General features: G+C 39.2%; 1 protein-coding gene across 1 annotated transcript in view; it reads left to right on the forward strand.

Moving 5' to 3' along the window:
- The window catches only part of UBAC2 (UBA domain containing 2), a 180,891-nt gene that overhangs the window by 105,238 nt on the left and 60,600 nt on the right, over positions 1 to 15,053 (forward strand). The window contains exons 5-6 of the mRNA XM_032277577.1: positions 5,828 to 5,951; positions 9,790 to 9,837. Of these exons, the coding sequence (XP_032133468.1) occupies positions 5,828 to 5,951; positions 9,790 to 9,837 (172 nt within the window). The remainder of the gene's footprint in view (positions 1 to 5,827; positions 5,952 to 9,789; positions 9,838 to 15,053) is intronic.

A 15,053-nucleotide genomic window follows, 5' to 3' on the forward strand; every position in this document is an offset into this window, starting at 1 on the left:
ATAGTTACTGATGATTTTATATTGACATTCTAGGTAAAAGTATGGATTTTTAAATGTTTTAAGGAAAACAGTGCCAAGGGTGACAGTGCTTTTTACCTGGAAACTTGCTATCAGGAAGTAGTTTATGCATTCCGCCTTAATCCACAGCTTACGGGAAAGAAACAGGTTTCTGTGGTCTGGGGAAGAATGGCAGTCCAGGATGTGGAGTGGACAGGATTAGTCGCCATTTTCAGTCAAGAGGCTGCCTGAGTCAGTGACTGTGTGAGCATATGAATAACAGGGGAACAGTTGAAGGGAGGCCCATTATAGTTAAAATCCAGCCTCTTCAGTGCAGGATGAAAGAGACGTTTGCCTTTCACCCTATAGTTTTAGTTGACTCAGTTTAATCAGCATAACGTGTCTGTCAAAATGCAGTTTATTTGTAGGCTAAATTACCAAATATGTAGCGCTCAGATCAGGATAGGTGATGTTTACATTTAGCCAGGACTGATCTGGCCATTCCCAGCCAGTTCTGGGTGCTGCATTTTACAAAAGGCATAGATGAGGTAGATTGCACCTGTGGCAGTGAGGAGCCTGGATAGCAGCTTTTAGGAGAACTGATTAAATAAGCTGGGGATGTGTAGGCTTTGCAGTCATAGGGTCATTATCCTCATGTGTGTGTAAACTGTCATAGAGAAGTGTTTAAATTGCTTATGTCAGTCTTCCTAACTCCAGAGACGAGCAGGAGGGCCAGTAAGAAGTTACTGGAGATAGTTTTCAGATCAAAACTAAATGACAGTCATTCCTAAAAGTTGGGATTATTTTTAAAAATGGAGTATGCTGTTTCTTATCTAGATGCTTGTGTAAACTTGATGGTGATTTTGAGGGATGATGTAGACAGAATTGAATCATTTGGTAGGAATATGTAACTCTGTGACCTCAGAGGCCTTTCTGCTTCAGGTTTCTGTAAAAATAGTCAAGTAGCTTTCGCCTCCTACATATGTCGTTAGGTTCTTCCAACCTTTCAAGTCCTGAAAGTACAGAGGAACATTTTGTTGTTGTTGTTGTTGTTTGTTTGTTTTTTGTTTGAGACAGGGGCCTCACTCTGTTGCCCAGGCAAGAGCGCAGTGGCACGATCTTGGCTCACTGCAGCCTCCTGGGCTTAAGTGATCCTCCCACCTCAGCCTCCTGAGTAGCTGGGACTATAGGCACACACCACCACGCCCACCTAATTTTTGTACTTTTGTGGAAAAAAGGTTTCATTATGTTGCCTAGGCTGGTCTTGAACCCCTGAGCTCAAGCCATCTGCCTGCCTTGGCTTCCCAAAGTTGCTAGGATTACAGGTGTGAGCCACCGTGTCAAGCGACCTTTTCTATAGAAGTGAAGTGGACATTTGCAACCTGAACAAGGTGTCTTTGTTGTTTTATTTTTTCTATTGAGTGCAATCATGAATATATAGCAGTAGATGCTTAGTAAATATTAGTGATATCAAAGGATGAATGAGCAATGGCTCACACCTGTAATCCCAGCAACTCAGAAGGCTGAGGCAGGAGGATAGCCTGATGCCAGGAGTCTGAGACCAGTGTGGGCAACACAGTGAGACCCTGTCTCTAAAAAAAAGTTTAAAAATTAGCCAGGTGTGGTGGTACACATCTGTAATGCCAGTTTACTCTAGAGGCTGAGGTGGGAAGATTGCTTGAGCCTAGGAATTTGAGGCCACAGTGAGCCATGATTACACCACTTCACTCTACTCCAGCCTGGGTGACAGACAGATAACCCTGTCTCAAAAAAAAACACAAAAAACAAAAAACAAACAAACAAACAAAAACAGAAAAAAAGAAAGGATGGCTGAAATGTTTATAATTTGCCTTCTTTTTTTAACTTCCTTTCTTTTTCTGTACTACCAGCCTCATCTGTTTAAGTCAGAAAGGGCTTCCAGAAGGTAGCTCTTCACAGTATGAAAAAGTATAGAGAACAGATGTTTTCATAAAATAAGGAAAAGAAAAAGACTGGTCAGTGACTAATAACATTATGGTATTTTGTGAAGTCTGTGTGTATAGAAATAGCAATGGAAAATTTCTCCAGAACAGCCCATATAATTTTGGTCTGAAATGTGTAAATGTGGCCTAGTATTTAGTCATCATTTAAGAATACATAGTGATTAATAATTTTTAAGGAATTTTTAAATGTCTGTTGGTATGTGAAATATAAACTGTGGTCATTAAAATTTCTGCCAGTGTTTTTTTAGTTTACATTGAAATGTAACCTCAAACAAGAACTCTGCTTTAGGTTTTTTAGTTATAACATCACTATTTGCACTTGATTATTAAATGTAAACAGAAGAACTTCTGTGAATTAAGCACCTCAAAGGATATGTTCTGTGGTAAGAGACCTTCAGTGCAATTGGCTACCCAAATAGGGTTTTATAATCACCAAGAGACCAGCAGGCCATATTTTGAGCTGCATATGAAACCATATGTTTTAATCCCATTAAAAATGATAAAAAGGAAGGGGACTTTTTAAAACAAAAGGCGAGTTAAGTTCTGCTGTATGGTTTTGCTGTTTTAAAGGAAAATTCATTTCTTCTGCAAATACTGAAACCTACTTTATGCCAGGCACAGTTCTAGACAGTGGGGATAAAACAGCAAACAAAACAGACCAAAATCCCTGTCTGTGTGAAGCTTCCATTCTGTTTTTGAGGTAGACAATAGACAAGTCAGGCAGTGCTGAGAAGGTTATAAGTGCTGTGGGGGAAGAGTCTAGAAGAGAGTAGAGAATGCAGAGGGGGAAGGCTGTGGGGGCGGGAGGTGCAGGTTAAATTGGGCAGTCAGGGAGGGCTTCTCTGAGAAGGTGCTGTCTTGTGGAGCACAGTATCAGGATGGGGATGAGACACAGGGCCTAGCACGTCTTTGTCATGACTGTAGGTGGGGAGGTGTTGGAGGATTTATGCCCAGGAGCGACTAACTCATACTTTTCCATGAAAAGAAGGCCTAACTATTTTAATCAATTGTGTTTGGTTTTAGAATTGGATAAAAGCAATTCTTTTGTATAGTGTTTAAAAACTGCTTTGTTAATTTTAAAAAAAATCCAACCAATACTGAATATGGATCATGTATAAGAATGCCTGTTAGGCAAAGCTAGATAAAATATGATGCTTTCTCTCAGAATTAATAATCTAATGGGAGGTTTTTGAGAATGCTATATTGTTAATTCAAATGTGAGTCATACAGTTGTTCTAGAATAAGGATTATTTTGTTGCCCCAAATGTAGTGAGCTCCTGAACTGTGCCAAGCACTGTGCCAGGTGCTAGGAGAACCAGCACTGCCTCTTCTTCCCTACACTGAGGTCCTCAGCCTGGGAGGAAGGCCTGATAATCGAGGAATTCTAGGCTGGGCAAGTGGGGGTAGGAGCCCACTGTGCCATCCACCTCCTTCTGCTACCCAGTCCCTGCCATCCTTCTCAGTGGACAGCCAGCCAGGTGTATCTGGCATCTCTTTGTCCCCAGTCCTGACACAGTACCTGCGTACTAAGTAAGGTACACTTAGGCCTTACTGGCTGCAGTTCTAGCATTTGCTGCTTTTGTGTTGATAGCTGTTGATGGGGCTGCCATTTATCACGTTTGTTTTGTGTGTGTTATATTTTGATTTGGTTTTGTTTTTATTTTATTTTATTTATTTTTTTCCCCTTTATTTATTTTATTGCATTTTAGGTTTTGGGGTACATGTGAAGAACATGCAAAATTGTTGTATAGGAACACACATGGCAGTGTGATTTGCTGCCTTCCTCCCCATCACCTACATCTGGCATTTCTCCCCTTGCTATCTCTCCCCAGCTTCCCACCCCCCACCCTTCCTCCCCTATTTCCCCCCAACTGACCCCAGTGTGTAGTGCTCCCCTCCCTGTGTCCATGTGTTCTCATTGTTCAACACCTGCCTATGAGTGAGAACATGCGGTGTTTGATCTTCTGCTCTCCTGTCAGTTTGCTGAGAATGATGGTTTCCAGGTTCATCCATGTCCCTACAAAGGACCCTAACTCATCGTTTTTGATGGCTGCATAATATTCCATGGTGTATATGTGCCACATTTTCCCTATCCAGTCTATCGTCGATGGGCATTTGGGTTGGTTCCAGGTCTTTGCTATTGTAAACAGTGCTGCAATGAACATTCGTGTGCACGTGTCCTTATAGTAGAACGATTTGTAATCCTTTGGATATATACCCAGCAATGGTTTTGTTTTTAATAATAGAATTGAGAGGACAGTGTATTTTAAAAAATAAGATAGTGTCTGTCAATGATGAGAAATTGCACAAGAGGCCAGGAGGGTCCTTCCTATGTTTCCACAAAAATGGCACTGAGGACAGTTCTTTGTAGAAGTGAAACATATTTTTTGCATTTTTCTTGTGATAATGAAATAATTCTTTTTTTCTGGTGCCATTTCCCCAAAACTGGGAAAATAAAACATAGACTAAGTAATTAAGCCAAGTGTTTAATGAAAAATGGGTGCAAGTATGTGCCCAAAGCACTCTACTCATTCATATTACCTGCCCAGCACTTGTAGGATGTAAGATTTCAGCTCTGTAATGAGTTCCTTGAGATCAGGGACTGCTTCTTTCTCTTGGATATAGTTGTAGCTCCTGAGCTGGGCATTCTACCTTGACATCATCAGCATACATTTGATTCACTGATTCATTGAAACGGTGAAACTGACAGCTTGGGGGCCATAAGGAGAGCCACCAGCTACCAGGAAGAGTCAGAGAAGTCTTATGGGAATTGCTGAGCAGTGTTGCACAAGCTGAATTTCCTAGGCAGGAAAGTGGAAAGCAGAACCTACGTCAGTGGAGAGTCTAAGCAGCCAGTATGTTCAGAGAGCAGCTGTGTGCATGTGTGAGAGGGCCTTGTGTGTGATGAGCCAGATGAGCGGAGGCAGAGAGGAGGACAGTGGTGGCAATCTGCAGTGATAAGAGCGAACTGGGGAGCTTTGCCATCTCATCCTTATGAAGCATTTTATCTTTGGATACTGGAGCCCATGGAAGGAAGGGTTTTTAAGCAAGGGAGTGATGTGATCAGAGTTGTGTTTTAGGAAGAGAAAAACAATGGTAAGAGATGGATTAGAGAGAAGCAAGACTGTAAGTAGAAAGACACCTAAGACTTTTGAATATGTCAAGGTGAAGATGTCAAATTGATGTTCAGAACCAGGATGAGGGGTGGGCAGATAGTTTTAGGTCTCCCTTCATTTTCTTGGCCCAAGCCATAGAAAGGATTGAGATTGTCTGAGGAGATGATAGAACAAGAAGAAAAGGCTGTAAGGGAACCATGGAGAAGCCAGTTGTGTAAGAAATCATTGGACAACGACTGAGAAACAGGGTTTCAGACAAAGGGAGGGAGGAAGGAGTGTGAGGAAAGGAGGGCCAGAGGTGAACCGTGCCAGTGCCATGGCAACAGATCACTGGACAGGGCCTGAGAGGGGGGCTTTTGGATTTGACCGTGAAGAATTCTAATGTTTGCTGCTTTTGGTTTGTCTCATTTCTCTCATTTGGTTTTAGTCATACCTAGGAAGAAAATATAGCCTCCACTTTTCTCACAATTAATTAGTAGGTGCTGAACCACTCCTTTGCAGTGGTTTTGAGAGAGTCAATAAGGATAGAATGATTAGAGTTTTCATAAAGTGTTCCATAAGTACAGACTATTTTGGACATGATGTGTATTTGAAAATCAACTTGTATATCTTAAGACCATGCTTTCAGACTGAAATAAAATTATAAGCAGTGTTATATCAAAAATACATCTGCCATTGGTGTTTAAAATTCACTATTATAGTGTGTGTTTTTTTTTTTATTTGTTTGCATAGCCTGGCACCTGTGTTTGCTCTGTTTGTACCATTTTACTGCTCCATACCAAGAGTCCAAGTGGCACAAATTCTGGGTCCGTTGTCCATCACAAACAAGACGTTGATTTATATATTGGGACTACAGGTACAGTATGCGTTTTTATGTTCACTTCACTTTAACCAGATCTGTTTTTTTTTTTTTTTTTCGTCTTTTTCTCATTTGATCTCCTTGAAAACAATGGTTTTTCTTCCCCCATAATCTTGGCTTCATGATCTATATCAAATGTTTAAAGGAAGTGTTACAGAACAAGAACATTGAGGTATAGAAGGTACTAGAATACTTTCATAGCCTTTAGAAATCTGATAAGAGCTTTCACCAAAATTTGTATCTGTGGAAAATATTTTCATTTCATTGTACAATTGCATGTGAATACTTTCTAACAATCGTAGTATGAGGTGGAAACAAGTAAGAACTAAAAAAGTAGAAAGTAGAAAATCAGTGTCAAAATTAATTTATCGAATATGGTGTCACAAATAAAGCTCTGAAGAAGAAACTCAGTGTGCTCTACCAACCCAGGCTTTGGAGTTTTCAAGAAGCATTGTCAGCTTCATTATTTCCATGTTTGTGTAGCCATGATGGTAGTGTCACCATTTGCTACATGGTTTGCTATTAAGACCATTAGAGTACTATTGTCTAGCTTAAATTTGAAAAGCTTATCTTTGCCAATCTAGCAAATGTTAATTGCTCCCTACTGGGCTCCAGGCCTGTGGTAGGAGAATGATTTTTCAGTTTTCTGTCGTACTACTTGTCACTTTTCTTTTACTCTCATGGCTTTTGATGTCGTTTTATTCTACAGCTTCCTGTGTCACCGTGTGTCGCTTGGCCTTTTGATCCACTGATTAATACTCATAACATTCCTTATCCCACGCACATCTAACCGGATACTAGTGTCGCTTCAGAATGCCTTCCTCCCTCCCCTTTTAACCTTTAGCATTTCCTCTCACTTCTCCAGTCTGCTGTCATGTGTTATCAATGGCTCATCTGGGGCGGGTGTTTTCTTACCACTTTTACAACCGTTTCTCATGAAATCTGTTTATTCTCTGTCTCTCAACCCCCGTACCGTTACACGCCCCCTTATCCTACCTGATATCCGTGTAACCAAATAGCCCATTTCTGCACTTGATTCTTATAAGTAGGATTTGCTATAGCAGATTTAATATTTTTAAAGCTGTTAAAACAGAGGCCATGTGGAATGCGAAGAGTACTCCAGACCTCACTCAGGAGACCCAAGTTCTAGTCCTAGCATGGCTCTCGCCAGCCATGAGACTTGGGTAAAGTCATGGGACCCCTCTGAGCCTCACGTTGGCTGTATAGTTCTTCCAACTCTAAAGCTATGCCAAATCTTTGAGAATGAAAACACTGTTTTATTAATTGTGCGGTAGTAATTCAGTGTGACATTGTGGAAAGTTTTTGGAGCCAAGTGGACTTCGGTTTATGTGACTTGGTCTGGTAATGATTTGTTTTGTCACTTACCTTTCCTGAACCCCCATTTCCCCATCTATCAAGTGGGGATGATAATATCTACCTTATAGAGTATTTCAAGGTAGTGTGTTTAGTGTAGTCTGAACAGATAATAAGACCTAAGTCAACTGGTTACTATTATTAATTAACAATTTATGTCTCTATAGCTACCACTGTTTATTTTTTGAGATTTCTTGGTTTTTTTTTGTTTGGCATAAAGCAAAGTAAGTAGTGTGTTTAATCTCTTAGGGAAAGGGGATCCTAGTTGGATGAAGAAGCACAGCATGGCCTTTGTCACAGGGCCATTGTAGTAGGTTGGTGCAAAAGTAATTGCTGTTTTTGCCACTAAAGTAAGGCAAAAACTGCAATTACTTTTTCACCAACCTAATCTCTAATGCAGTTTCCGCAGTGTTACACAGCTCACCATGAGGGATCCCCCTTAGCTCTGCCAAAAGCAGAAAGGTAGATGCAGCTACCACAGATAGTTTTTCCAAATAATATAAATGTCCAATATTTTTGTATTATTTCCAGTAACTTTGTGAGGGAGAAGTTGAAATCAGAAAGTAGAGGCAAAGATGCCTCATTGGTTCCTTGATAATATCTAGGTCCTTAGCATGAATGGCATTCAGGGTTCTTCTTGCCTGTCTGGTGTCAACTCCTACCTGTGCCCACCTTGAAGGAGTGTGACTGAACTCCTTATTGGTAAAGTGTCTGTTCTCTGCCTACCTCCCTCCCTCCCCTCCAAGCCGTTACATGTGTTTCTGTGCCTTTTTCGCTTCCCACTACAACCAGGGACATTGTTGAATGAATGAATGAAGACTTGAATCATAATTGGAAGACCGAAACTCTTGTTAAGGCTCATTTAAGTATCCAGTGGCTCAAGAGCCCATAACATCATAGCCCATTGCACAGCGCATGATGTTATGGGCTATGATGTTATGGGCTATGCACTGTGCAATGGGCTATGATGTTATGGGCTCTCAAGCTGTCCGATACTTAAATCAGTGTCACCCACTGGGTGAGATGTAGTGTAGCCCCTGTCCTCAAGGAGCCCAGCCATGAGAAAACACACAGACACTGTCAAGACATAAGCAGACACACTGGGGACCACACAAGCAGTGAAGACTTCAGAGCCCAGAGGAAATTATTTTTTTACTGATAAAATAATATGCTCTTTTTACTTGCATATGAGACGTGGAAGAGTGGAGAGCACGGCTGTGGAGCCAGTCCTCCTGGATATACTCCAGCCCACCACCTGCTAGCTGTTGACCTGCAGCAAATTGTTTAACCATTTGGTTTTACTGCAGTGCCTTGAGAGCGATGCCTGACACATAGAAAGTGTTAGCTAGTCTGTTGTTCCTTCTATTTTTAGAAGAAAACTACAGCAGAATATTTGTCTACATGGTTCTCATCCTTATCATTCAGAGTCATTTGCACTGAACAGGATCCGTGCCAGATCAAAGGATCAGATTGAAAGTTGCAGCCAGTGCACATTTCTAAGTAAGCCTGTCACTAGAGCAAAGCTTGCCAGCCTCTTTTTTATCTGAGTGTGTCAACTCTTACCTTTTGTGTCTATCTTCTTTCTGTTTGTCCTTGGTAAGTGTGCAGAACTTTGAAGTTTTCATCTAGCACAATGTCAGCAGTGAACTTGGGCTGTCCTGCCTGAGTATCCTGCCTTTTGCTCCACAATAAGCAGTAAACCCCCAATCTAAAATTCTAAACATTAACCAACAACAACCCACACATCATGTATTTGGTGCAGGAACACTTTCAGAGGCATTATAATAATTATTATTATTTTTTAACCCCAAGCACAACTCTAAGGTATAAACGATTTGGAAAACAAAAGGAAAGATTTCATGAAATCGAATTCTAATTTCTTTTGCCATTAATTAACTTTGTTATGTTATTTAGTTTGCTCTTCCTTGGGTGAGCTAGAATGAGAATATCAACACTTGAGAAAGTTACTATTGGACATGCTAGGCTAAGGAGGCTGGCGGGGTTCTTCTCATCTAAATTTAGGGTAACAATTTAAGAAATTAAAATGAGAAGGTTACTTACATAAATATCATGTCATTGCCAAGTGTGGGATAGTGATTACCTGTTTTGTATGTTGTTAATTCTGATAATTTCTTTACATGTAGTATTTTACTTTAAGTCAATTAAAGTTTGAAAATAACATCACACTTGAGTTTCACTTACTTTTCTTTGTGTGGGTATGGGCTGGGTTCAACTTGTGTTAGGCTATACAAAGTCTGAGGTCTGAATTTAAAAAAAATAATATATAATTTTTTTTAAGTAACAGAATTGATGTTTAATTTTCCATTTGCTTATCTGTATTATGGCATATATAATTAATACTTTATATAAATGGTCATAATTGTAGTTATGTAAAAATAAGTATGCTGTGACTGGCAGTTGAATTTTATTTTCAATTGCCTTTTTTTTTTTCCTTTTATAGCTTTTCACCTCTGGTTCCTACATCTGGATTGTAGCCATAAGTGGACTTGTAAGTGTGACAAACCTTTACAGCCAATTCTTTCTCTCTCCTATAAAAAAATTAGGAAAATTGTCCTTTTGAGACTGTGAGTCAGTATTCAGCTGTCTCAACATTCTTTTAACCATAGCAGGTCTGACTTGATGCTACTTCTGTAGTGATTAAAAAGAGCCAGTCACATGGAAAACTGAGACAAGGGAGTCCAGTTTGTGTTTTCAAGGTAATTTTGATGAAAGTTTTACCTAGATTTTTTTTGTCAGTGTTGTTTTTTATATCATAGGAAAAAAAGGCTGAAAATGAAGAAGTTGGACTTACTAAAAATAAGGAGAGGTGTTCTGGTCGTTTTGTAAAAAGACATTGTCACGTGAGGGAAAATAATAATGCCAACTGGAAAGTCAGGTGGGTTGGACCTGACTGAAGACTCATCATGGAAGAAGGGGATGAACAAAGCATTCTCAGCCTGTGTGCTGGAGTTTTTTCATCTCGCCCATGCTACTGTATTTTAATAATAAGTATTTGTCCTAAGTTCTCTATGAGGTATTTAAAAAAAAATTAGAGCATGAAGTAGAGTTTTATTCTTCATCCATGACTTAAATTTGAACCTCCAGATTTATAAAAATAAATTTTAACTAGTGGATATAGAGCATACTTTTAATTTCTTTCTTGGAAAAGACTAAGAAAATGACAGAATGGATTTCTAATAATACACATTTCGCTATAATCACTGCACATATTTCAAGTAAATTATCACCATCCTTGTTTCTCAGGTGAATGACTGGTATTTGGGGCCAGCGTGTCATCCTGTAAGCCTGCTTACCTCTCTTCTTCCTTTAAGCTGTCTGTATTATTTTCTGTGCTTATTCTTTCCTTAGAACTCACACCTTCATTCCCCACCACTGATATGCTTGCAGCCAAGATTCCAGGGCTCCAAGTCACATTGATTTCTCCTCCCTAAAAATTTTCACATCTACTTAGATGCCTGATAGGCTTCAGGACCACAGAGCTAAACCCTATTGTGAAATCTTCAAAACACCTGAGCCATCCATCTGGTATTCTTAAGACTTGTGGTGGCGTAGGGCCATCCTGGGGTCAGACTGATTCTCTGGGACACAGGTGCCAGACTCCCCCCATCTAGGCTCACCCAGCTAGAACTGCATTGTGACTGAGGGAGATTTAACGAGCCTGAGAACAGCAAAGACAGAGCTCATTGCTTTGATTATGAGAGCTGCCTGAGGATCTGCTATTTCTTCCATGGCATATTTGTTTCACTTAGCAGTGAAGGTTTTGAGTTCTGTTTTAAATATTTTCCAAAAGCATTTAAATATTGAAGTACTTTATTGTATATGATTTCATTGTGTTAGTTACTGTTAATTCATTTACTCTCAATATTTGTCTTCTTTAGTAACTCATACATGACTCAATTTTTTTTTAATTCCATTTTCTTTCTTTATTCTCTGTTTAGACTCCTGGCTTTAAGTGCTTGCTGTCTCCTCAGAATGTTTCATTGTGTGACATTCAGTGCTCTAGAATTGGAGGTTGCATTTTTCATCTCTTTGTAGTCTTTTTAAAATCTAAAATTGTATGTTGTGATCATAGTCTTTTCCAATATACATGTTTAACAGGTAGTGGGGTGCCTGTTTTAACTTTGTAAAAGGAATCAGAAATTTAAAATAGAATTTTTGACCAAAAAAAATCCCTTGTTTCAGAAGCGTGAATGGAATTACAGTGTGTTTGGAATATAATTCAAAGATGATATCGCATTTTAAAGAACCCTGCTAATAATAAACATTTCTGAGCCTATTGAATTTCTACTTTTTATAGTAATGGATTCAGCCAAAGTTATCAGCCTTCCACCTTCCACTATGACAAAAAATCTGATAAATCTTCATATTAACCTTGTTCTTTATTATTATTCTACCATAATTAAATAATTAGCTATGTCTATTTAAATTAATTAATATTCATGAATCATAGCCATTTTTCCTTGGTTCTATACCATAAATATTGGTGCTTGTTTTAAACCCAAGGAACATTTTCATTCTTTGTCTAAAAAATTATTTTTTGTTACAAAATATTTAATATGATATGGTATACTTTAGATAAGGAAGATTGTAAAGGAGAGTATCAGTATTATTTGTGAGTGTTTGAATTACACACCACTGACTGTAGGATCCAAGCCTGAGAGTCACAGAGCCACAGTTTGCCTGTTCCAGATGTCTCTTGCTCAACATGACTTCTCTTCCTTTGTAGATCAAGTGACTTCCCTTTTTGGGGAGATACTATGCTAAATAAAATACTAACAAAATAAAATTCTTACTATGCAAAAGAAATGCACAGATAATTTTAATTGTAGATGATTTTCAGTGTTTTGGGGAGTGTGACAAAACCTGTTGATGAGATTTCACATTTTAGTATTGAAACCATTAATTCATTTAACAGCTGTGTTTGTTAAGCAATTATTTTATTTCAATCTGGCAATTAATATGGTTTTTAAGAAAAAGTATTTTTTAAACAAAGGTATTTATATGAAACATAAGTAATTTGTTATCTGCTATCATAGAAACCAAAAATTTTCCTCATGCTTTTCTGGAAAGCTGCCAACTTTGGATTGAGCTTATTTTATTTAGCAAGGTACTGGTTGATTTATTTTGTTTAGGCTAGCTTTTTTTTTTTTTTTTGAGACAGAGTCTTGCTCTGTCGCCCAGGCTGGAGTGCATTGGTGCAATCTCAGCTCACTGCAACCACCAATTCCCAGGTTCAAGTGATTCTTGTGCCTCAGCCTCCCGAGTAGCTGGGATTACAGGTGCATACCACCATGCCTGGCTACTTTTTTTGTAGTTTTGGTAGAGATGAGGTTTTACCATGTTGGCCAGGCTGCTCTCAAACTCCAGACCTCAGGGGATCTGCCCACCTTGGCCACCCAAAGTGCTTGGATTATAGGTGTGAGCCACCACCGCACCTGGCCTAGGCTAATTTTTAATCTTTCCTTGGTGTCCCTTATTCTTACATAAGTATAGATGTCTTTGAATATGTAACTTTAAAGTATTCCACTGATTAAAATAGTAGGTTGATAAATTATGTCAATACAGTATTTTACTAGGTAGGAGGCCACTTTTTGTCTTCAGTGATATCACAGAAAATAACTAGATTATTTTTCTGGGTTGAGGGAAGACAGTTTTTAGCTTACAGGAGCTTGAGGATGACTGTCACAACTCAGTTCTGTTTTGTGATCCAGCAGAGACTTCAGCTGCTGCCCAGGAAAGCTGAGGGGGATTCGCTTATACTTAAAGATTGCTATAAGATTATTCACGTGTATCATTGATAAATGTTTTTGTGTTGCCTTTTTCTTCCTTTGACATTTCTGATTTTTAATGCAAACATTTACTATTTAAAATACGACTTTTCATGAAATGTTGCAAAATTATAATTGGAAAGCTTAGCTGTTATAGCCAAGGGACATATGTCAGTTTAAACAAATACTTCAACATTTCAGTAACTGCATCAACTGTTCTTAATGTCTGGTAAGAGACCTTCAAAAATTAAAGCCAGTCTTTATATATTCACAATTCCACTAGCTTTGTTACACATTAATACTTTTCCTTAAAGAAAGTGTTGCTTACTTACTGAACTTCATTTAAATTCTTTCTGTGGTTCTACAGAGAGCTTTTGAGCCATCTACATCCCAGCACTTCTTCATTTTCTGCAGTTTTATGAATCATAACTGAGTCATTACCACAGGGATGTACCCTAATTGTCAAAAGCTGAGGTCTCAGGACTGATCTGATTCTGGCATGATTAAAATAGAAAGAACCTTCTTTTGCCGATTTTCTTTTTACAATTCACACATTTATTATTAACTCTCTTTCAAGCTGTTTGAGAGTGAATTAACAGGCCTAGATTCCTCTGACTTCTCCCTTCAATGTGGCCTTTCACTATACCCATTTCCTGCGTTTGTTACTTGTCACGTACAGTATATCAGATTTTGATTATCTCTGATCCAGCAGCCTTAGTGTGGAAAAAAAAAAAAAATCTGTTACACCCAAAAGATTTGAGACTTTGAATGTGGTCTGAGTTTGGAATGTTTTCCATAAGCAGTGGGGATCTTTAAAGCACTTCAAGAAGAAACACTTTATGATGGTGCAAGATTATAGAAGGCTTATCAGGGTTTGCAGATCATAGAACGGGGTAGGGAAAATGAACCATTTGGAGGCAGTCAGGACAGCTCATTTGTGGGCTGTGATTTGCCTTTCTCGCTTCCTTCTGTAGAGCTTTTAAAGACAAACAAACAAACCCCACACCACTGTCTTAAAGTAACTGTGAACAAATGGAAACAGTATAACCTGCTGTGGAAAAGTAAGCATCCTTGTATTAAGTTTTGAGGCCCTGGCCTGTTTCTGGATAAGGGATGGTAGGCGCAGATTCCTCTGTGTGCCCCCTGCTTGTGCCCATCTCTCTCTTCTCTCCATGCCTCCTTTCTCCTATTTAATCTTTTTTCCCTTAGATTCCTTCTTCATTGATCAAAGAGGTGTAGGTAGCAGGTCAGATAAGTCCTCTGATGCACAAGCCTCCCAGTTAAACTTCCTTTAGAGATTTGGATTATTTTCTAGTAGTTCATTGAAAATGAGGACAGAAGCTACAAAGAAAAATGAAGGCTAACCAGATACAATGGCTCGTGCCTGGAATCCCAGCACTTTGGGAGGCTGAGGCAGGTGGATTGTTTGAGCCCAAGAGTTCAGTACCAGCCTGGGCAACATGATGAAACCCTGTTTCTACCCCCCCAAAAAAAAACAAGGTTGACCAAAGCCATGAGAGTGGTGGGACTTGTGAGAGGACCACGTGTAGAAGTAGAAGACGAGTAGCAGGTCCTTAGGAAACGTCCAAATTTGGAGGGTGCCTTATAATTACAATAGCAAGTATGATCCCAGCGCTTGTCCATTGTACACCACACACACACACTCGCATTCATAGTGACTCATCCATATGTCCTCCTTTCTCTCCTTTTTCCTCCCTCTGTCTCCATGCCACCTTTCCCTGTCCTAACCTCAGGGAGCCAGGACTGACTGGAAGAAGGCTTCTATTAATATAGTCTGCCTTGTGGCAAGTGCAGCTCAGACCCAGGCTGACAAATGGTGTCTTAGGCAGTTGTTAGCACAGGGAAGTAGTGACCAGTAGACATGTAATTTTTAAATGCACAGTGCAGAATAAACGAAATTATGTCATTGTCTTAA

This window comes from Sapajus apella, unplaced genomic scaffold (assembly GCF_009761245.1).
Source record: "Sapajus apella isolate SASKATOON/1434 unplaced genomic scaffold, GSC_monkey_1.0 scaffold9, whole genome shotgun sequence".
NCBI classification, from domain to species: Eukaryota; Metazoa; Chordata; class Mammalia; order Primates; family Cebidae; genus Sapajus; species Sapajus apella.